General features: G+C 46.4%; 2 protein-coding genes across 2 annotated transcripts in view; one reads left to right on the plus strand and one right to left on the minus strand.

Moving 5' to 3' along the window:
• The window catches only part of LOC120840044 (MAM and LDL-receptor class A domain-containing protein 1), a 129200-nt gene that overhangs the window by 33986 nt on the left and 71581 nt on the right, over window positions 1–23633 (plus strand). The gene's annotated exons all lie outside the window — the stretch shown is intronic.
• LOC115326984 lies at window positions 670–18807 on the minus strand. The gene is made up of 9 exons (XM_042286083.1): window positions 18750–18807; window positions 17680–17787; window positions 16078–16152; window positions 13614–13676; window positions 11533–11775; window positions 10972–11050; window positions 9960–10222; window positions 5363–5522; window positions 670–1063 (listed from the first exon to the last, which is right to left on the minus strand). Exons 6-9 carry the CDS (start codon window positions 10994–10996, stop codon window positions 885–887), a joined length of 627 nt encoding a protein of 208 aa, XP_042142017.1. The 5' UTR covers window positions 10997–11050; window positions 11533–11775; window positions 13614–13676; window positions 16078–16152; window positions 17680–17787; window positions 18750–18807; the 3' UTR covers window positions 670–884.

Below are 23633 nucleotides of genomic sequence, written 5' to 3' on the forward strand. Positions count from 1 at the left end.
GGCCAACGTTCAGCCATCATTCTAGCCTATGTTGGCCCAGTCATTGCTTCCAATGTTGGGCCATTGTTCAGCCATCATTCCAGCCTATGTTGGCCCCATATTTGTGCCGATGTTGGGCCAATGCTACACCAACGTTCCAGCCAATGGTTGTCCCACATTGGCAAAGACCGCCATAATCTTGGACAATACTGGAAGCACTACCCAATCCTATGTTGGGCCATTGTTCAACCATCCTTCCAGCCAATGTTCGGCCATTGCTCAACCATCGTTTCAGCAAACTTTGACCATCATTGACACGAATACTAGGCCATTATCCAACCACCATTCCGGCCAACATTTGGCCATTGTTTGATGTATTCCATCACTAGTAGTTTACTACAACATATAGCTATTCGGGCGCTCCACTGGCTATCTTACGGTTAGAAATTTTTTCCATGACATGCGTATTATGGCATAGCATCCTGAATATCCACTACTCCATTATTTTACAGAACCGTGTATAGAAAAACTACAAGGTTCAAAAAGTCCCTTCTGCTTTGGACCATGCACATCTGCATGCAAATTACGAATTCAGAACAAGTAGTCTTGTGAAACTTATCTGAACACTTCTAAAACCCAAGACAGAGGCCACAAAGACGGGACAAGCAAGATGCCTATTTATTTCTTTTTTATTCCACAATTGTAATTCTTTTGCTTCAGAAGAAAGCGTGTGACACTTGCTTTAGTGTTAAAAAAAAAAATTAAGCAAAAAGTAGAAGCAAACAAAAAAGTAATAGAGAAAAAGTAATAAGTAATAGCAAAACAGCTCGAGTCCCATACGATGGCATTAATCGACAGAGTCCATCGAAAAGGCACCGCAAAAATGCCACCCTACATGACTCCATCTAAAGACCCCCTTGAGCTGGGGACATGGGTGGAAGCAATTCCTGTGATGGATCCTCGCCCACTGTCATGAGGAATCGGCGTTTCCTGCCGCCACCCCGGTCTCCCGATCCCGGTAACCATCTGCCAATGATGGCCTGCGATGCCTTCTCATCCTTTTTGATTTTTGCAGAGATGGTTGCTGCAAAGATGGTTGAACATTAGTAAAGCTCAATGCTTCTGACCAGGCAAAATCAATTGCAGTCAAATCTAATTAATTCAAACTCCCTTAATTCAAATGAACATGCAGGTCCCACCCTATGCATCTCAATGGGTGGGAACTCACAGTAATTCAAACTTTTCTTTATTAAAAAAAAATGTTGGTCCTTCTCGAGTTTGAATTAACGAGATTCGACTGTACAACTGGATTTATGGATATGTCGAACAAAGTCGGAATGCTTGGTTGGTTTCCTGTAGAACAAATGCAGAAAAAGACTTTAGCAGAAAACACTTAACACGCCCATTTGTTGGCTGAGACGTTTGCAGCATAGTGCAGATTCTGCACAACATCCCATAGCAGGAAGCTGCCGAGGCTGCCTCACGACGCTTGCTACTCTGGGACGACAGAATGGGAGTTTGCAGGAGAGAATATTCTGTTGACAGCAGTGGCAAAGGATTACCCGCATTCCTGCTATTCGCAACTCCAGCGCCCTACAGGTTGCGGGGCGGTAGTTCCAAGATGGCAGAAGAGACGGGGATAGATTCTCCAAAATTTCCTGTATGCCTGCTCGGTGAAGCTGGTCAGTGCGCTAAAAAAGATTTATTTGTCTAGAAATGCGAGGTGGTTAGGGCAGGATCATATTACCGACGGCGGAGATGTTGATGCACGTTAGCAAAACGAGCATGCTGATACTTAAAGGTTGCCGAAAGCTCAACTTGCAAAGCTTTGTGGCAGGCGAACGTATTTTAGGAACCAGTCAGATCACTCTTTGTGGCAGAATATTTTTGAGGGCGATGAAGATATCGTGTCCGTGCATTGCCCGGTCATTAGTGCTCTAAGTGAGCTGCAGGCGTTGACCGCCAAGACTCAGAAAAGGAGGGTTCACAGTATTTATGTCTGTGTCGCAGGCTTCCAACTCGCTGCTCACCGTCGCGTTTTTATAGTGTATACATATATATTAACGCGTGATAAAACTGCACTATGGATATTGATAGGAAGTTTGTTATCCTAGGCTACTATGCGGTGTAGCATTGCAACAGGAAGTTTGTGCTGCACCTTTGAAGCACAATTTTCAGCACGCCAGGAGCCCTGCCGTGCTCACGGCTGTCACTGTATGGGTTCCCAGAGTAACCAAACTCCGGAAGTTCGTTTTAGAACCGCGGCGTGGCACTGAAACCGAAACCATGGCACCGAAATCTTGGGTCCACACATCGACGAGGGTATGAAGGCAATAGTAGCGACATGCATTGGAGCATGTTGAAAGAGCTTTACTTGAATTGCTCGATGGGCTACACAAGAGCTTCTGTGGTGCTGTGAGTAGCTTTCGTAGATAATTAACATTACATTACATAATTTTCTCTCTACCGAACATTTATAAACATTAATTCAAGTTGATGTGCTCCCGCTGCTACACCTAAAAGCGACACAAGCAGGCATTGTGCCGCTATGCACACAACCTCCCTGCTTTTGACGTCCATAACCACGTGAAAAAGACTGCGCGTAAACGTGCGTTCGAGGAGCAGTAGAGCGTACGTGTGTGCAGTTGTTTGCTCGACCCAAGATGGTGGCGATTAGAGCCGCTTGAAGCAATGATGGAGGTCAGTCTAGCGGTGCTTGTGTCACGTGATTGCTACCGTCCAATGATACTCACCAAGCCAAAACATGATCGGCTAGAAGTGAGTATGTTGTCGGCAAAACGCGAAAAGAGAAGGAATGCGTTACTCTGGGAACCCATACAGTGACTAGCTCACGGTAGCCAACGGTAGCCTGTGGTAACTTATGCTAAAACTGCCTATTACCAAATCGGCGTGTTTAGGGGCTTTATTTATTGTTCTATCAAAAATAAATATTTTACTATAATGTAAATTTTAGAGCGCAGCTCTTAGGGGCCCGTTCCCGGCTTGAGCGGCGTCGCCGTCGGCGTCGGCGTCGCCGTCGGCGTCGGCGTCGCCGTCGCCGTCGCCGTCGGCGTCGGCGTAACCAAGGTCATCCCAAGGTCACGTGGCCCCCAAGGTCATCCCAAGGTCACGTGACCCCCAAGGTCACCCCAAGGTCACGTGACCCCCCCCCCCGAGGTCACGTGACCCCCCTTCCGGTCACGTGACCCCCCCCCCCCCCCGAGGTCACGTGACCCCCCTTCCGGTCACGTGACACCCCCAGGTCACGTGACCACCCCCAGGGTCACGTGACCCCCCCCCCCCCCGAGGTCACGTGACCTCCCCGATGACGTCATCGATGACGTCACCGGCATCCGCATCGTCATCGTCATCATCACTGATGACGTGATCAGTGACGTCACTGGTGACGTCATCAGTGATGATGACGATGACGATGCGGATGCCGGTGACGTCACTGATGACGTCATCAGTGATGATGACGATGACGATATGGATGCCGGTGACGTCATCAGTGACGTCACTGATGACGTCATCAGTGATGATGACGATGACGATGCGGATACCGGTGAGGTCATCAGTGACGTCACTGATGACGTCATCTGTGATGATGACGATGACGATGCGGATGCCGGTGACGTCATCAGTGACGATGACCTCATCGGGGAGGTCACGTGACCTCGGCGGGGGTCACGTGACCTGGGGGTGTCACGTGACTTCGGGGGGCATCCGCATCGTCATCGTCATCATCACAGATGACGTCATCGGAGTCCGCATCGTCATCGTCACTGATGACTCCCCAAGGTCACGTGACCCCCCCCCCAGGTCACTTCACCCCCCAGTACCCTTCCTTCCTCCTCCTCAAGAGCTGCGCTCTAATTCGGTGTTACAGGGAGTTGTAAACGGCTTTCACTTTTTTTGTACCGTGATTATTTGCAATGTTGAAGCCCCTCTCCCCAAAAATGCGCCCCTTCTAAGCCCTCGTGACGAACGGCTGGCTAGCAGAGACGCGATTGAAATGCTTCGAGCGTTTATTTGTTTACTTTGTAATGACCTGCAACTACCGGAAAAAAAACGGAGGATGACTGTGGATGGCTGTCAGTAAACAGTGGCATTTCTTCAGAGCTTTGCTGCAGGAACTACAATGAGTCATGGCTGGACTGGACTTAACTCGAAACACCCAAAGTTACCATCAGCCAGAAAAGAAAAATAGGCGCCTAAGTTTTGGGAGCCTGAAAATGCTTTAAAGGGAAGCTGAACCGGTTCTGTATTTGAGGATAAACAACTAAGTCGACTTCATGTGGCGTTTAGGACCACGAATATAGAGATTATTTTTCAATTTGGTGAACGGAAGATGCAAAAATTAATTTTGAAAGTACCGCTGAATCCCCTCCTTCCTGGAGTGTGAGGTCACAAAAGGTTTTTAGGAATCTCCGCTCTCACGCATCTTCAGCACCAATCAAAGCTGTGCACGCGCACTCGCTCTCTTTTTAGAAAGATTAAAAAAATAAATGACTGGTGTCAGCGTGGAATATACCTGGCAAGCTTGCGATCACACGCGTGCCCACACAAGCAACACGCGTTTGGCGGCCAAAGGATCCTTTTATGACATCACGACTGGTTGGAGGTTTTTCGTGTTTTCTCGCGATACGAGAAAGCACAAGCCCTCTCGTGCACCGCCGTTGGCCTCCTATGAACTAATGTTATGGCGGCGTCATGCATGCGCTGAACGCTCGGTGAGATAGGTCTATTACATATTCGGGAAAAACAAATGTAATATTCGGATTAATGGTTCACGATTAACGTGTTAAAAATACGTCAGAAATCACCTCTAACTCGTTTTATTTTTGTTTTTGTTTTTTTAGAAAGTGTTTTAGCTTTTTTTTTAAGAACTTCACATTTCAGGACTGCCCTACAGTCAACTTTTTTTGCTTTACTTTTAGCATTTAAGAAAACTGCCCTGTCTGCCTTCGGGAAGTTTGGCATGGCCAGGAGAATATGTTGTCAAGCATCGTCACAATGGGAAGGAAAGGATGGATGTTTTTAATGATGGAGTCTTCGCACCAAGAAGGATGCGTACAGCCCCACACCAAATAAATTAAAGCTCCTGCCAGTGTGGTAGGAACTTCAAAGGAATTTTTAGGGAAAATCATAGTCTGCTAAATAAGTTTCGTGGGAAGTTCTTCATTGTTGAAGACCATTCAATTATGAATTCATACTGTGCAAGGGCAATTAGGACACACACAGCACAACATTTTGGTCACTTCTGTTAAGCTGAACATTAATAAGCCAAACAAGGTTTCCAGGTCGCTTCATGTGTGCAATAGGAGATTGAGTCACTGTATACGTTGCGAGGCAAACACAAATTTCAGTAATGAAATATTACCTGTCGCCACGGTGCAAAGTTGCAGCAGCAGGAACTTTCTTTTTCCTTTTTTCCCATGCAGGCTATACAAGGCCTGCACAGGGGGGCTCATTATGTGCGACATTATATTTGCCACCGTCTCCACGTCTGTCTTCCCTCCAATCCTGAAGAGCCGCTTTTGCTGCAAAAGAGCATAAGAAATAACCATAAAACAATATTGCAAACTTTATATAGAAATTGTGTCGTAAAGGTAAATAATTGAAATCCTATGTCCTGTACAACTCATTTATTAACCTAATCTGCTTCCACAGAAAGTATTAGAAAGATTGAAGCTTTCAAGCCTCGAGTCAATTATTCACTGGCCCTAGAAGCAATTTAGGCAGTGCAATAGACTACTTCCATAAAGCCCTGCATGCAACACGGCGCGCGTTGCACTCTGGGAACTAGTTGGCCAGGGAGGAGAGTGGCACGTGGTTTCGGTTTCGATCGACTCGTCGACATGAGATTATACACATTTTTTTCTGGTCCCGAGAGCGTCATTTGTGGTCTCTAAACTAACCTAAATGGCCAGACCTCGAAGCTTTAGCACAAGCCCGAGACGTATAGCTTATCTTAACACATGCTTGTTGTATTTTTGTATTTGAGCCTTTCTGTTGGCGTTTCGAGGTATGTGGACGAGCCAGTGCTGGGAATCTCGGCGCTGCGAAGCTCGGAGATCTCGCTTGTGTACGAATCAACAACCTGTAGCAACCAATAAGTACGCATACATCAAGCTCAACGCCTTTACATTAGTGTTGTTGATCAGGAAGTTTGTTTCGTGCGTCCATAGACGAAATATAACTTTTTGCAATTACTGTTTTTCTTAATATGCCTGAGCACGCGAGGTAAAACTCGGAGGCGCCATTGAAAGGCTGAATTTTAACACACTTCTTATCTGTTATCTGTGCTGACCCGCAGTACTGCACGAAGTGAAGTCCCCACCCGCTTGTATTCCACTGATATTCAACATCGCGTATGCGCATAAAGTTATCCTGCAATCGTATAAGCACATTCGCACATACAAACCGTTTTAAGAAAGCAAAAGTCTAGCACTACTGTGAAGAATGCCGCACCGTTTGCCGGAAGTGCGCCAGACGGGCGTGAACCCCTATGCGGTGCGCCAAACGAACGAAATTCTTCAAAGCGCATTTGACGGTTGCTAATGGCCACAACTTATTTGTTATGTGTTTGCTTTCTTCCTGACTGAAGATCCCGGAGACAATTTCAGACACACTGTTCAGGCACAGATCTTGGGCGTCAGTAAAGCTCGTCCAAAAAGGCTTACAGAGGAGTAGAGGACGCTTGTTGGGGCCTCCGTCGTAGCTAGCCGATCTCAGCGTTTGCAAAAACTTAATCTTCTATCAGCATAAAATTTGAGTGGGAGATATATGATTACACGAGGAAGACATCATGGTAACTTTAGTGCAGTAGTGAGGTTGTATTTATTGCGTTTCCTTAATAAAAGTTCATCCGTCAACGCGGGCTCAACTTTGATAGTCCTGTAAGGATGCGGCTTGCTTTTCGCCCAATGAAGTAACAAGGAGCAGACGTTTCGCACACAAAATACGTGTAAGGCTCAAGGTGACCAAATTTCAGTTCTAGTATACTGGCACTAACTAGACGGGATTATTGAAATTGAGCTCAAAGATGGACTCGTGTGATGAGGTGACTAAGACACGTCTCACTACGTTTGCATACGCACGCACAATATCCGATGTTTTTGGAACCAAGAAAAGTGCCCCGGTCTTCGTTTTGCATCGCTCGAGAATGAGTGTATTGTACATTCGTAAAAAGTCAGATAATCAAAAACGCAAGCAGCGCGTTCGGTCGCGGCGGGGTAGCATGAGATGAAGCTGCTCAGTGGAAACCGAAACTGAGTGGCCAACTAGTTCCCAGAATGCACTGCGTGGTATTTCGCCGCGATGGGGCGCGTCGGTTTTGGAAGAAGTCCATTCTCTTCAGTTCACTGTACACTGCAGCCACTTCAAGGGGTATTAGTTTTATTTTCACCATTATGCAGACATGGCTGAATGTTAGTCCTTAAGGCAGCTCTCTAAATGAAGGAAGTTTAACGAGGGCCACAAGCAATTATAGGTGATGCCTCCTCCAGGTGCCACGCACTCAAGACGTGTCCCCTGGATACAACAGGGCTAACATTATTAACCGACACATTACTTAACCCTTTAACTAGAGCACAGTGAGCCTCAATAATTCTACCTTGGTTTGTCGAACACAAAAGCCACTATTTTCCTAAATCTGGGGAGCAAACAATGTGTTGCACAAGGAACGCATCCGAAACAATTGCCCCATATTTCTCCGAATATGCTTGCTCCGAGTTCCGAAAAATTAGAAATTTTTGTTATCATGAAAGCCTTTTCATCGTCACTTCAATCAGGAAAAAGAAGGAATTTGTTTTCAGGGCGATTTCATTTGACAAATAGGCAGAGGCAATGGCTCAAAAAGCTTCTGTTGAAAAACCTGAGCATTTTCCTGGCCTGCTCTCTGCCACCTCCTTCAAGAAGTGGAGCAGAGGTACCACGAGCAGTTTTTTTTGACAGAAATGAAGTACTCTATAGCATATCTCAAGTTTAAGAAGGTGGGGCGAGGGAAAGGAAGGTGGGACAGGTTGAAACGGAAGCACCGCTAGCTGGCGAGGGGAGTGCCAGGTTTCCTCTCCCCTCACCATCATTGGTGAGGGGAGATGATTTCTCCTTTTCCACCTTCCTTCTCCTCGCCCTACCTTCTTGAGTTGGCACAGACCAGTACAGGGTTGGCCGAGCTGGCATGGCCTAAGAGCCGCAAACAAAACCACGGAACTTCTAAGAGCCGCGGGGGGGGGGGGGGGGGGGGGGGGGGGAGGGGGCAAACTTAAAGGGAAACTGAAGCGGTTCTGTATTTAAGAAAAAGCACTTCCATGGCCTTCGTTCGGCCTCCATGATCACGAATATCGAGATTATTTTTTAACTCGGTGCACGGAGGCTGCATAAATTAATTTTTAAAGTACCGCCGAAGCCCCTCCTTCCCGGGGCGTGACGACACACTAGGAGTTTTCGGAATCTCTGCTCTCGCGCATCTTCAGCGCCTGTCAACGCTATGCACGCGCACTCTTGCTATTTTCAAAAAGGTCAGAAAGAGACGTCACGGCTGGGGTCAGTGCGGAAAAATATACCTGTCAAGCTTGCAATTGCACGCGCTCGGCGGCCCAAAGATCCTGGTATGACGTCACGACTGGTCGGACGTTTTTCGTGTTTCCTCGCGCTTAGTTACATGTTCGGGGAAAATGAACATGATATTCAGATTCACGGGATAAAAATACGCCACAGTTCACCTCCAACTCGTTTTTTTCAAGAAGTGTTTCAGCTTCCCTTTAACTTTTGTTCAGAGTCTGACTGTACGTATGGGGGCACAAAGCTGTACGACTGTACATATGGGAATACAAGGCTGCCGAACTGCAGGCTGCAGTGTGCTTTCTACTGTAATCCTTTCTTTTTGTTTTTCCTGGGAAAACGCGGTAAGGGGCGAAGGAGGGGGGGGGGGGAAGGGGGGTCCCCTCACGAGGGATTCGGGAGCCGCACTTGGACCAGCAAAGAGCCGCATGCGGCTCGCGAGCCGCGGTTTGGCCACCCCTGGACTAGTAGATGGCCAGTTCATTAAATTCAAAGTATATTGCTTGTACTAAACAAGAAAGCTGAATACACAGCGACTCGCTGATTGAGTTGTTTTTTTTCTGTGAATGCATTCTGACCGGACAGGCGAAAGTATGTTGTTACATGATTAAAAAGGGTTAAGGGGACACAGATTTTTTTAAAACAGGCTGATTATGATTTGCACACCACAAGATGTTGAAACAAGAAGAAAATTCATTGGAGCAAGTATATTGCCTTGAGCCTTATTTGAGTTATTCCTAGAAAGGTGGCTCTTAGGCACATTGGAAGCCCTTTTTTTTTAGGAAAACTCGAATGACTCACACCTTTAATTATGCTCCTATTTTCTTTTTTGGGGTCAATACATCTTGTGGTATCTGGACTGTAATCAGGCTGCTTTAAAAACAAGGTTTTCTTTTGTCTGCAGTGTCTATTTAATGAATCACAGCAATCCAACACGAGATGTGCCCAATACAAGATAGCTTTCATTGAACTAACAATGCTTCACATTGCTGAAGTGATAGTGAGGCAAGGTACTCAATAAAAGCTACCGTAAGCCAGATTTGCACAACAGAAACAAAATGGTAGAGATCCATATAATCAATAGAGACATCTAAAGTACAATGTGGCTTCCTCACAAGTGATAAAGTGGAATCTCATTTATTAAAATCCTCTAAGTGCGAACTTTGCATGTTGCTCAATAAGAACTTTTTAGAAAAATTTTACTGTGAGTGCTACGTTAGAATCCTTGCTGCAGAGCTTGCATGCATGCCAACTCCTTTGGGTGCATGACCATAACCTGTTGTACTCATGTACAGCTAGACTCTAAGGAAGGGGTTAAAGAACAGTTAGGCTTTGTACACAATTCTGCGGAAAAAGAATGCATGATGATGTGTCGTAACGAAGAATATAAAATAAAAAAGGCTAGTAAATACCAAGGCTTCCGCTACAGCCTCGTCCTGAGCGGCTTCCTCCGCCGCCATCAATTCTTCCAGGGTTGTGGCTGGTAGCCTTGGTAGAGTGACTGGGCGAGCACCAGACTCTGGTGCTGGTGCAGCCTGTGCTGCTGGCGCCTCCAACAGTCCCAGCCGGTCGTGATGGCCCTCACAGACCTCTTTGAGCTGCGAAAGCTCATTCAGAATGTCTCTGTTTTGCTGCCGCACTTCCAGCAGCAGGTGGAGCAGTCGTAGTTGGACACCTGAAACACAAGCAAGCACTTTCAATGAATAAAATAACTTGGTTTTTCATATTTTTACCACTTGACACTTATGTACGGGAGCGACAACGGAGGTACACTGGAAGGGCCATCCACCTTTCAAATCAAGAGTCTTAACCAGAGGGCAGATCAAAGCATGCATAACAAGCTCGAAAGAGCTCCGAAGTTGTTGCATGCCTGCCAAATGAACAATGTTGAAATTAGGGAGACCGGGGGGCGGGGGGGGGGGGGGGGGGGTAGCAAGGAATTGTCACAATCCCCCCGCCCTCAGACACGCCCCCTTTGCGCTTCAACAAGTTAATGAAACCTTAGGGTTTCTTTACTTGCTGTGACACAAAGATAGCCCTAGTGCTTCTGGAAGGCGATGTGGACCTCGATATCAATGTTACCTCTATGAGCTACGCTGACATCGCAAGTGCGGGTAGAACAGGATCACAAACTTGTCACGTTCCCTTGACGACATGAAACATGCAAATTTAGTCGTCCCCGACTCCAACATTTGTAGGTATTACTTTTCCCCCTCAGGGAGTGACATCCTCCGACCTGACGCCGAATATCAATGAACAGAACTCCAACGCAAACCAAACAGTTTGATCTAGGTCTAAGCCACCTAGTCATTGAGTCCTTGCACGCCTCATACGCGTGGTTGCACGAGATGAATATAGTTAATTATTACACCCGATACACCCTTTTGTATTAGGCGGTAGCCAGCATCACCTAGCCACGCTAACCTGTTGGCAATATCGATGCGGCCATACTGTATTAAACGAGGCTCTGGCCGATAACGCCAGGTCCGTGCAGCTGCCACAACTACAAAAGAAAAAACAACTAACGTTGCGGTTGTATTTTGGGAGGTTTCAAGTCGCATTTGCACAATCAGAAGATGTGACCGAACTCGAAAGTCTCTTGGACAATCCAGGAAAGTTAGGTATGTTGTTGCACCAATGATGGTGCCATATGTGAGCAGCAGCTTCTACCAAGTGGTTTGCTAAATTTGTTTTTGCTGTGCTCTGAAATAGGGCGTTATCAAGTTTTTTTTGTTACAATTTCTTCCAGAGCTATACACCAACAAATTTGAATATGAGCAAAGCAGCATTTTTGTGGAGAGTTTGATGGCACTCTGTTGAATGGCATATTAATACGGTCCGCTTTACAACTGAGAAGCTTCCATCGACACCTCCTAGCTTTACCTTAAGAGTTTTTTTTAGTTTCAAGCCGTCGTTGAAGGGGCCATAAAAAAACCACTGCAACCTGCACACTCTCCAGATCTGAATGTTCATAAACAGACTCACGACTTGCCACCACATCCTCCTCCCTGTCTTCATGACAGGCACCTTCGACGTCCCAGTTCTCCTCCTGGGAGTGCAACCTGGAGTTGCGTGCAGCGGCCTCACCGCTAGCCCTCTCCTTTTCTTTTTGAGGTTGTCAACATGGATTGCACATTGCCTCAGCACTGGGCCCTTTCTTGACCTTTTGGGGCTGCGAATGGGGTTTGTGTATTGCGGTCCTCTCCCTTGATGGTGAGCTTGATGAGGCTGCAGTGTTAGTTCAAGGGAAACAAGGTTTGACAATGCCATTTTTCATCAGAATGTCATGACTGCTGGTATCCGCCTAATGCACAAATGTAATTTATTGTGTCTTTTGTGAAGTTTGATTGACGTGGTGGAAAGGCACCCAAAAGCTAAATACAAGACATTTCGGTAGAGATAAAAAAAGAATTGATATGCCACGTAGGCAGAACAGTCGATATCAAATGCTTTTCTCTTGAAGAAGTTGTCTCCCCAATAGACCTATTGTGGTTTAACCCATGTTCCCCGGCCCGCACTTCGGGAATTCTGTAAACTTGGTTCTGCCATGTCTGTCCCCTGGCTGCTCCCCCCCTTCGGATCGCATTCCCCAGCCACCGACGCCCTTTAATCTTCTTTATCTGGTTTCAATTACGATCTTCTTTAGTATGGCTCATTTTATTGCTTAGAGGTACATTTATTTCGTCCTGCATACCCAAAAATCCCGTAAGGGCGCCTTCCCCCGTGCAATCGCCCATCCCATTTTTCTGGCTAAATATCTAAAACAAAAATTCCGAAATATCGCCCACCCCATTTTCCCGTCAGACATCACGCAATGTCCGATGGGTGGATCAGTCGAGTCAATTTGTTATTGAATCCCCAGCACCAATCAATATCTAACGTTTTATGAAAGCTATGGATTGTTCGAGACAACAAAAATATGTAAGACCAAAGGTTCTGCAAGCCACAACACTAAGATTATGGAAGCATCCGACCCAATATTCATCGCTTTGTTGAATTTACACGCGTGTGAAAGGATACAACACAACCTTTAGTAAGAATAAACAACAAAAAACATCAAACGTTTAAAAAGGAAGCTTCAGCTGAGCCGGAAACGGGCTTGCGTCGTCCAGATTCATGCTTCTGAACGTGCGCCTGTAGCAGACGCCACACGGCGGTATCCCTGCTTTCGCATGTTTCCAATTTCAGCCACACGGTGGCGACACTGTTCAATCTCGAGGCGATTAATCTTGTTTATTTGACATGAATTCGAGAGTAAGAAGGCAGTTTTGATTGTCTGTGTACATGCTATCAGTGTTGGCAGAGAAACAAATAAGTGATCATGATGCCAAAGCAGATTACGCACCAGTTTGGTCTTTCATGCTTGTTCGATTGACATGTGGGGCATTGAGTACAGTTTCCTTGCACGTAACGCAGGATGCTGCTTTGATTTTACGATTCAAACGCGTGACGAGCCGTTTTAGCATTTTGCACACCCTATGCAGTGCCTGTTAACAACCGCTCGTGCGGCGTCACAACCTTTGTCTGAGACTGCCAACGGTTCACGTTGCGGGGGCTCACGCTCCTCTATGCATCGCTGGCAAAAGTACTGGCACGAGAGCACTATCTGATCTATCTTCTTGTTCTCATGGGTGCATCTAAATCCCGAGAGCACCTTGCAGAGTGTGTTTTAAGTGAAAGAGGAAGGCAAGGTTACCATGCAGGGTAGCACAAATGCCAGCAGAAAAACCCTTCGGCCAGTAGAGCTCACGCACTAACCAGGTACAGTTACTGTGCACACGTAACTGGTCTGGAGTGCAATGATGCAATGACCTCGAATCATGAAACATTGCACAAAAATACAGTGCAATCCACTTATAACGATACCAAATAGAACATTGTCCTGCTTATAACGATCAATATCTAGAGTTTTTAGACTAGAAACGCTCAGTCCAGTACTGATACGACAATCGGTTATAACGATTGAATTTTTGGGTTTTCTCATTATCGTTATAAGTGGATTGCACTGTATGAATGTATACAACACTTTGGTTAAATACCAACAATGCTTATTCTTTTATGCTTACGTGCTGGTGGGATTTCAAGTCGGGGACGGGGGACATCTTTCCTGTTTGAGCAGGACTCGCCGGCTAGAAGAAAAAACATGCAAACTGTACGCACCATGACACTGTGAGCGCGAATATGACATAGGCGCTTTTGGATTGTGCAAACAATTGGTTGGGCAACAGAAATTTCGCTGCCTAAGTCATGTTTCCTATGAACCCTTTTTACTGCATGGGCAGCTAAAACAGGTTCTGAAGCATTTTTGTAGCCTAAAAACAGGCACTTTAGAGCACCTTAAAAGGGCACTGACACGTCAAAATCCTTTTTTTTATTATCCGAAACGATTGAAAACGATGCCTGGACACTACCCTCAAAATTTGAAAGTTGGGAACTCTGTGTTTGTGAAGTAAAAAAACAATTTCCAAATGCCGAATTTGAAGTTCCCGCGATATCCGCACCGGTGCGGTGACGTCAAAAGCTCAGCTCCCCTGCGAGTCGACTTTTTTTCACGCCTCCGCTCCGAACCCACCGATTCACCCAGAGACCTGGAGTGAGGAGGTGAGTGGGGGGAAAACCGGCTCCTGTGTGCGCCCTGCGAGCAGACGACAGTCGCGGCATCATAACGCACGCCGATTTTTCATGTTTAAAAAAAGAAAGGCCGTAGTGCGTTCGCAATTGCGTTAAAAAACATGTTTCACGATGGCCGTTATTAAATGTTATAGAAATGTCGCCTACAAAGCTTCTAAATTTCTTTGTTCTTGACGTCACAATTCAAAAGAAGCGAGGAGGTGAGGGTCGGGAGAGAAGGACGGCAAAAATAAAAAGGTGCGCGCGCGTGGTGAAATTTTTTTTGCGGTGCGGTATTTTTTTGCATGTCGAGAACTACCACTTGCATAGTTTTAGTCAATAAAAAAAATACGACGTTTGTGGTGTCAGTGCCCCTTTAAAGTAGAAAATCAATATTTTGGAGCAGCTTAGAAGCAGAGAAATTCACATTTTGGAGCAACCTAAGGACTAAATATTATAGCAATTACTAGGAAATTGTGGGGCAATTACGTGAAATGTAATTGCAGCACTTATTTTATTCAGAACTGCCAGTCACACACGCCTTTATTGTAAGTTTTAATACCGTTTTGATTCGCATAATGAACGTACCCCTCGCAACAACCATGAACATTTGGACTTTTTTTTTTTTACCCCCGCATAATGAACACATTTTTAATTTTCGGCTTTGCGAGTCTTGACCTGCATCAAACTTAGCTCTAGTCGGCTAGCGTCCAAGCCCGCCAATTTTCTTTTGTCGCGAAGCTACCAGGCCAAGTCAAACCAAGCCAAGTTACTCTCACAATGGCTACAATTCCATGGTTACGGAAATGATCAACCGTGAAACCGAGCCGCGCACACGTCTAGCGTAGCTGGGGTCGAGGAATAGCCCAACCCCAGACGTGCTTCGTCCATCGGATGCATTGATGTCAACACGCCGCTGTCTGTGATTTGCTTTCCAACAGTGATATTGTGAAAGTGGTCATGCCTTAGAACGGTCGCGTCGTTCCGTGTGAAGTGAGCTATGTAGGGCACTTTTTCTTCGGCAAAAGGCAAAACAAAAGCGCTCTAAAAAGGTTTGCAATTTATAGAGCGTGATTACTGGGCACACCTCCGTCAGTGGAGACGTGCCACAGTACCCTGTCATGTGATATTGGCACCTAAAATGAGATTTGCGTGACGTGTTAAATGCAAAACTTTTACCCTGCGTAATGAACGCCCCCCTCAAATATGGGTCAATTTTTCGGAAAACAATGTCTTCATTATGCGAGTAAATATGGCATTCTTATTTCACTTTAATCCTACAATTATTGCCCTTGGCTATACCATGCTGAGTACACTGGTTCTCGTCCGATCATCGAAGCTAAGCAGCATCGGGACCCGTCAGTACTTAGGAGGGCGACAACTTTTTGCCATCTCTCTTCCACCCTCTGGTCAACGTACCTTCTCTCGACTAGTAAGAGCTCGAGTTGTAGCTGAACACGTGACTTCTCTCAACGCATTACAATGGGTTTTAATGGCCAGATTCAGACACAAAAATTTATAAAGTAGGCTAAGAATGTTTCTCGCAAGAAACAAATGGATCTATGAAACCAAAGGTTTCATAGATCCATTTGTTTTGTATGACATGCGTCATACGAAAACTCATTAAATTAGTAAATAAAAAAAATGTCTTGGAAAAAAAAAGGCTTTTGAGGTATATTGGTGCAATTTTGGGCGATTTAATATTTTTGCCACAACCAGGCGCAGAATATTCTGTGTGTTTGATAATGGGGCAATTCGTGCAGCTGTCCCACCCCTGGTAATAGCATTTGCCTAGTCAAAGTTGAATGACAAAAACATGCAGAGGCTTGTTCCTGCTAACCGCGTCACACTCTCTACATTAGAAAATCCTATTATTTTGCTTCCAGCTCTTTTGATAAAAATTTGGAAATCCATAATCACCAGAAGCGTCGGAGGTGTCCAGAGCAGAAGTATGTTCTGCAGTGTTGATTTTCCGGGACGCCTTTCGGTAAGTCCCTGAAGAAAACAAAAAGTGAACTAGAATGCACAAAGATAATAAGGCACAAGAGGAAGGGAGGCACTCAGTGCCAATGCATATCCTCAGGGCAGCATTAATGCCATGCCCCTCCCCCCCCCCTTTTCTGGTAAAAAAGTGAAATGTGCCATGCAATAAGAGATTTTCACCATCCCCTTGAGGTCCAACGACAAGCTACAGATGGAACCATTTATTTAGAGTTAAATGCACTGGTGCCTTAGCAGTTGGCCTTTTAATGGCCAAAATAATCCTGGCAGAGGCCCCTAGGGCAGCTGTGAAGGAGGGCAAAAACAGAGTAAGCGAAGGTTTTGTAACTCAAATATGCCCCAATCGTGCAGGGATGCTCGCTTTGCTTCCTAAACTCACCAATACCAAGAAAAATGCAAATGAAAATTCTCTTGCATACAAACATACAAAAAAATGCTAGAAGGCATTCACCAGCACAGTGGCACATGGCTTCCCGTGCAAGCAGTGGGATAACAGTGGACATCATAGCAATTGTAACACACCAGGAAATAAAAAGAAAATACAGCATGCCAGGCTTTTGTTGTTTCTGTTCTTGATCATGTTCTTTTGCAGAGCCGACAAAAAGCAGAAGACGCGCAGCCTGACAGTTTCGTGCATGCCTATGTAGAAACCTCACTTTCACGTGCAAAAAAAAAGCAGAAAACTATGGCACCAGAACTCCAACCCCAACTTTGAGATAAGTACCTGTCTTTGTGCAGAACTTGATGCACACCAATTTAAAAAGTGATGCATCACCTTCATCTGGTGTGCAGCTTAGAATCTTTGTACATATGACATCCACATGTAAATCTGGCTACTGTGTAAAAATCTAAGCTAAATTAGATCTACTCTGAATGTCCTCAGAGCTGTTTGAAAAAATTTCGAAAAAAGTATTGCTACTACATCCAAATATTGTAGTCATGATATTCTGAGCCTCAGTTAAGGCACGTTCCATACGTCGATGCTACCAGTTGCGTGATAACTTTCATAGCAAAATCGACCATCGCAAGAAGAAAGCGAGGCGATTTGGGCAGTCGCTACCTGACCCTAGTTTTTGCGATGCGATCTGTGCAACCTAAAAACGAAGGGCGAGGGTAAGACAGGCGGGGGAGGAGGAAGCAGACTGAACGCTAAAGAGAGAAGGAGGTTTCCCTCCCTTCTCCAGCGTTCCGTCTGCTTCCTCCTGCCCAGTTCGTCTTCCCCTCGCCCTTCGTTCTTAGGTTGCAACGAACTATAGTCGCGGAGCAGCTGAGCCAATCAACGGCGTTCGAAGCCAGAGTTTTCGAGAAGTGACTCGCCAACGAAGGCGTTGGACTCGATAATCGCGCATGCCGATGTGACCATCTAAATTTTTTGCAATGCGATCTAGCCGTGTCGCGCGACTGCTTTCATCGCCTGTGTGAAAGCGCCTTTACACTCCCACCAGCTTGAAGTCGTGACCGCCATTTCGTAAAATGGCAGTCACAAGAAAAGGTTATGAAGCTCACAAAGTAATTACTTACTGTATGTTGTCATCACAACAACTGGATGTGGCTCCCAGCCGGTTTCACCTGGTAGGGCCCGTTGTTCGGCCAGGGCCAAAACCCCTTTTCCATTTGCTCTTCCATTTTCTGGCCACATGCACGTAGAACGATCTTCAGACAGCCATATCACAGGAACAACTGCCACGCAGTCGTCTTCGAGGGGGAATTTTACAATGGCAAATGGTCTGTCCATCCTGTACCAAGCATACAACAGAGGCAGGGACAGAGTGAAAGGGTCACGTTCGTTAGCTCACAACAAATTTTGTGCCATTGATATCGTAGTTAATATGACCACACTTGGGAGTTGTAAGCTTGTAAGATAAGGAAATTAGAACAATTCAACGTCCCAAATTTGTGGCTGCCAAGAAGGCATCTATCACATGAACATAATGGGCGCAAACTGATAGCTTTGGACATTGGACCTGAAGAACTGCTGAAGCCACACGGCGATGCGATCTTGTTGCGCGATAACTTCGTTGCAAAAGCGACCATCGCGGAAAAAGAGCGACGCGATTTGAGCAGACGCTGACCGGATTAATAATTGGTGTTGTGTGGATATTTATGCAGCGTGTAGTTGGTCAGCCATTTCAAGGTTGCGACGAATCACTAGCTGTAGAGGAGCAATGTAGCCAGTGCAGTAACACCGCTAGTCTTTAAAGGCGTGTTAAGAACGGCGATGCGATCTAGTCGCGCGATAACTTTCATCGCAAAAGCAACCATCGCAACCATCGTGGAAAAAAAAGCGACGCGATTTGAGCAGTCGCTAGCTGACCAAACTTTTTCCGATGCGATCTAGTCGAGGAAGGGACTCGCTCATCACGTACGCCAGTGTGACCATCTAATTTTCTTGCGATGCGATCTAGTCACATCGCGTGACTGCTTACATCGCATGGTATCAACGCGCCTTAAACCACATGCCTCCGAATTCCACACATGTGGTTAGGCTTACCGAACCCCGCACGTCTTTCCACTCGTTGGGACGCTTGGGGGAACGGTTTATAGCAATTGCAAGATAAAAGATAGCAACACGAACCAGAAACAACACTTACCCAGCGGTAGAATTGCACGGGTGATGAAGACGAGTGGCAACTGGAAGCAACTAGCAAGACTTGTTTTTCAATAGAAGTCTTCAGACGCCCATCCACCATGTGACAACAGGAAGAACAAAAAAAGAAAATGCCAAGGGCGACCGTCGCGCCGCCTTTCGATTGTCGTCCCTAAGCGATAAATATAATTGTTTACTGTAAAACTCAATACAATTTAAAAAAAAATACAGCTAAACTTACTAATTTAGAAATATATAAGAATATTTAAATATTTGTTTATCTTAAAATCACACAGAAACCGAAACCAACCCAAATTTTGCTTGCGGTTTGTGTTGGCAGATCACCATGGTCCGGACTCCGCGCTACTCTGCGGTAGAAGCAGTAGAAGTTTCAAACGTGATCGTGGCGTCCGAACAAGATATCGCTTGAAAAAGAGACAGGGTGTGCAGTCTCTGGAACCCTTACGCCCTTACCAGTATGCCAACGGAGTCGGTATAAAGTTGACAGAGGGTGTGGTTGATAGAACCCCATTTCATGGAAGCTCGTTTTAGCGAAAGCGTACGTTTCATGGAAGCACGGTTTAGAGAAGGTATCAGAAGGAAATAAACCATTTTCTCTTTCTTGTTGCCACTTTCTCTCACCAAAGTAAGCCCCACAAAAATAATAATAATATAAAACAAAAAACATTTCCACTTTTTAGATCGAACCGACAGGCAAGACCCAACAAGTTTCGCTTCTGGTCAAGGTGGACGACGTCGTAACGATTATATTATGTTCTTTTAACGTCATATTTTTCTCTTAGCCTTTCGCTGTTTATTGATCTTTTTTTTTTTTTTTTTGGATGTGCTATAATTTTGATGACGAGATCCTAAGAAGGTTTTGTTTTCATTTTATTTTATCTACGCCAAATGGCTCAATAAATATTACTGACTACAGACAACGAATGCAATCCACAAACCAGTCTCCTCCACATGCCTTGTTGACTTCGTTGCGCGTGAACGAGTTCAGTGCAGCGAGCGTTCTTCCTTTGTTTGCCGGTGGCTCTGCTTTTCTGCTTTCATTTATTTTGGGATGAGCTCCAAATGGAGTAAGTACCGAGTCGTGAGCAAGGAGTACGCCGAGACCTTAGTGGAGCTCGGCTGTTCGCGGCGGATCATCGATCATTCTCCAAAGTCTGCAAACTATAAGAGACGGAGAAGTGAAGCATTCACAGACGACGCTTGCTCTGGCGAGAGCGGACAAGAGAGTTCGACGGTCAGTGCCCATCCCGACGAGGACTCGCAGCCTATGGAGAGCGGTTTAGGCGACGATGAAGCCACCTCGGCGAACAGCTCAAGCGATGACTGTGACGAGCAGTGCTGTAACGATGACTCCGTGGCGTCCGACTCTTCTACAGAGCCCAGTGGAGACTCAGCGCAAGGCGGAGGAGACTTCGTTTCTGACGAAGCCTCGTTTGGTGCTCATCCGCAACACGAACTTTTAGCAGCCGAAGAATTCGCCGTCATCGCCGGGAAGCACAATCTGACGCACGCGAGTATAAATGCCATCCTGGATTTCTGCCGGCGCCGAGGCATCTCGGAGCTTCCGCGGGACGCGAGGACCATCATGAAGACCGAGCGTAAAGCTAAACTGGACAGTAGTGGTTCGTTTATACACTTTGGACTCGCGGAAGGCATCCGTGAAGCGTTGGGGCCCGGTCCTGTTCCGCAGGTGCTGAAGTTGCAAGGCAACATTGATGGTCTACCTTTGTACAAAAGTAGTCAGCTCGGCTTATGGCCGATACTGTGCCGAATCACCAACGTTCCAGCATCTGAGCCGTTTATGGTCAGCGTTTACTGTGGAGTAGGGAAGCCGCCGAGCTTGCAAACATACTTGGAGCCATTCCTAGAAGATGTCGCCGAGCTGTCCTCCAACGGGATGGTTCACAAGGGTGCCCATGTGGATGTAAAGCTGACAGCGATGATCTGCGATGCCCCTGCAAGGAGCTACGTCAAAGCCATAATCGGGCACAATGGCTACCATGCTTGTGAACGCTGCAGCCAGAAAGGTGAACGCATTGATGGCAGGCTGACTTTTCCAGACTTGTATGCACCCGAACGTACAAATGCTTCCTTCCGGACCCACGATGATGAATGCCACCATACCGGTGTGTCTCCATTCATGTCACTCAATATTGACATGGTAACATGGTTCCCGACGGAGTACATGCACCTTGTCTGCCTGGGAGTCATGCGGCGACTGCTGAAGAATTGGGTCTGCCCGGGGTACAGCAAAAGACTGAGCAGAGTGCTACGGAGCCGCCTCAATGAGGGCCTACGACAATCAGCCGCTTTTTTCCCAAGTCACTTCCAGAGGAAGCCAAGGGGCACCGAGGAGCTGGATCGATGGAAAGCGACAGAGTATCGGACGTTTCTTCTCTACGTCGGGCCAGTACTTCTGAAGCATGTCGTGACCCCTGAACAGTACGAGCACTTCTTGATGTTGCATGTGGCCATCAGGATTCTCGTGTCACCAAAGTACCATTTGGTCTTTAACCAGTTTTCACGGGACCTGCTTAGGTACTTCGTACAAGAGTTTGGCAAACTCTACGGAGCGAGACAGCTTGTGTATAATGTGCACACCCTAAGCCACCTCGCTGACCAGTGCCTCGATCATGGGCCTCTTGACAGCTTCAGCGCTTTCCCCTTTGAAAGCTACCTGGGAAAGATAAAGAAGAAGCTGCGGTCCTCAAACAAGCCGTTCGCGCAGCTCAGTAGAAGAATATCTGAAGTGCGACATACTGCACACATCCAGGCCAAAGCTGTGCAGCACCAAGTCAAGCCAGGTGACTGCTTTATGTTCTCCGAGTCTCCTGTCGTCGTCCTAAAGATTCTGAGTGATAGCTTCGAGGGAGGCATTTTACCCAACCCAAGAAATTTCTTCAAGGTGCCCCTGAAGTCCTCCGAACTTGGCATGTGGCGGTGCGATTCTATCGAACTTGAAGCAAAGATCTGGCCCCTTGCTGATCTTCAGAATGCTGTTCAATGTGTTAAGCTTGAATACAAGCAGGGGCACGTCGTGCTGCCACTTCTTCACCTGTTCTGAAACCTCAGCTGCTGCTCAGTGCCACGGAAGTCAAGTGCGGCTAACGGACTCCAGTCTGTTGGTTGGAATCTCGGCCAAGGTTTAAGCAGTACGCTTCTAGTCGGACGACTCGGGGGAGTGTGCTGCAGTGCGGCAGAAAGTCTCCGTCAAGGCGAACTGGCTCACCGCCCCCTTTTGTACGGGCTGCGATGTTTCGTGCGGTGATTGCGTCAGACTATTGAGTGTCTGCTGTGGCAAAGTCTCAGGCGAGGTGAACTGACTCGCTGCTTTTTTGTGTTGGCTGTGACATTTTCGTGCAGTGATCAGACTCGAGTACCTGCTGCGGCAAAAATTCACGGTCGGAGAGAACTGGCTCACGCTCGCTTTCGTGTGGGCTGCAACGTTTTTGTGTTGAGTGTGTCAGACTCTCGAGTGTTCACTGCGGCAATAGGTGTCTCCGTCGGGCCTAACCGGCTCATCGCCCGCTCTTGTGCGGGCTGCGATGTTTTCATGTGGGATTGTGTCACACTCTTGAGTGTCTGCTGTGGCAAAGTCTCAGGTGAGGCGAACTGACTCGCTGCTTCTTCATGCTGACTGTGACATTTTCGTGCGGTGATTGTGTCAGAGTCTTGAGTGCCTGCTGCAGCAGGAAGTCTGTCAGAGCGAACTGGCTCATCGCTCGCTTTCGTGTAGGCTGCGACGTTTTCGTGTGGTTATTGTCTCAAACTTTGAAATGTTCACTGTGGCAGAAAGTTTCCGTTGGGGCAAACTGGCTTACCACTCACTTTCGTGCGGGCTGCAACATTTTTGTGCGGTGATCGGTTGGCTCTCGAGTAGTATCCTGTGGCAGAAAGTCTGCGTCGGGGCAAACTGGCTCGCCACTCACTTTCGCGTGGGCTGCAGCGTTTTCGTGTGGTGATTGTGTCGGACCCCTGCTGCGGCAGAAAGTCCTCGTCGAGGCGAACTAACTCACTACTCACTTTCGTGCTGGCTGCGACATGTTGAAGCAGTCTGTGTGTCAAGCTTTTTAGTGGCTACGTTGAGTCAGGAAGTATCCATCGGGGTGAACTGGCCCACTAATCGCTTTTGTGTGGGCTGCAATGCTTTCATGCGTTGATTGTGTCAGGCTCTGGAGTGTCTGCTGTGGCAGAAAGTATCCATCGGAGCAGCTGGCTCACCATATAATCTCTTAAGTGAACAGTATATGTTCGTAATTGAAAATGATCCCTGTTGACTATGACGAGACTTCACACGCCTGATTTTATTTCTGCACTTGCAAATTGAAGGCATGTATACATTTCACTTTTCAGATTTTTACTTGATTTATGAGAAAGTAAAATTTTGAGATGACTGCCTTTGGAGTGCGGCCTTAATGTACATATTTTAAACACCGATGAAGTGAGCGGATGAGCGTTTATCAAGATATCGGTTAGCATGAAATACCGTGATTATTCGAAAATGTTAACACAGTATGAGTGTTCAGGTGGTCATTAATTATATTGGTCATCTTATCATGAGGTGGCAGTTATGCATTGACAGAACTGTCACTTGGAGTTATTCATCACTGTTCAACATATACCATCTAATTCCAAAGTTTATAAACAGTATACATGTGGTTGGCAAACATATCTCAATGTAACATGCATACTGCATTGCTGGGAAGCCATTGGATATTAAAATTAAATATTGAACAGTCTATGCCAATATATATTTTCAATATTTGTCACCCACCATTGGTGTTCCCAGGTATTTTTTCCGGGGAGGTTGGGGGTGGGAACGTGCTTTTAGTGCTATTTCTTGCGCTGAGCTTACAAATTGTGCAAT

This window comes from Ixodes scapularis, unplaced genomic scaffold, assembly GCF_016920785.2.
Source record: "Ixodes scapularis isolate PalLabHiFi unplaced genomic scaffold, ASM1692078v2 PGA_scaffold6__148_contigs__length_123643588, whole genome shotgun sequence".
Lineage (NCBI taxonomy): Eukaryota > Metazoa > Arthropoda > Arachnida > Ixodida > Ixodidae > Ixodes > Ixodes scapularis.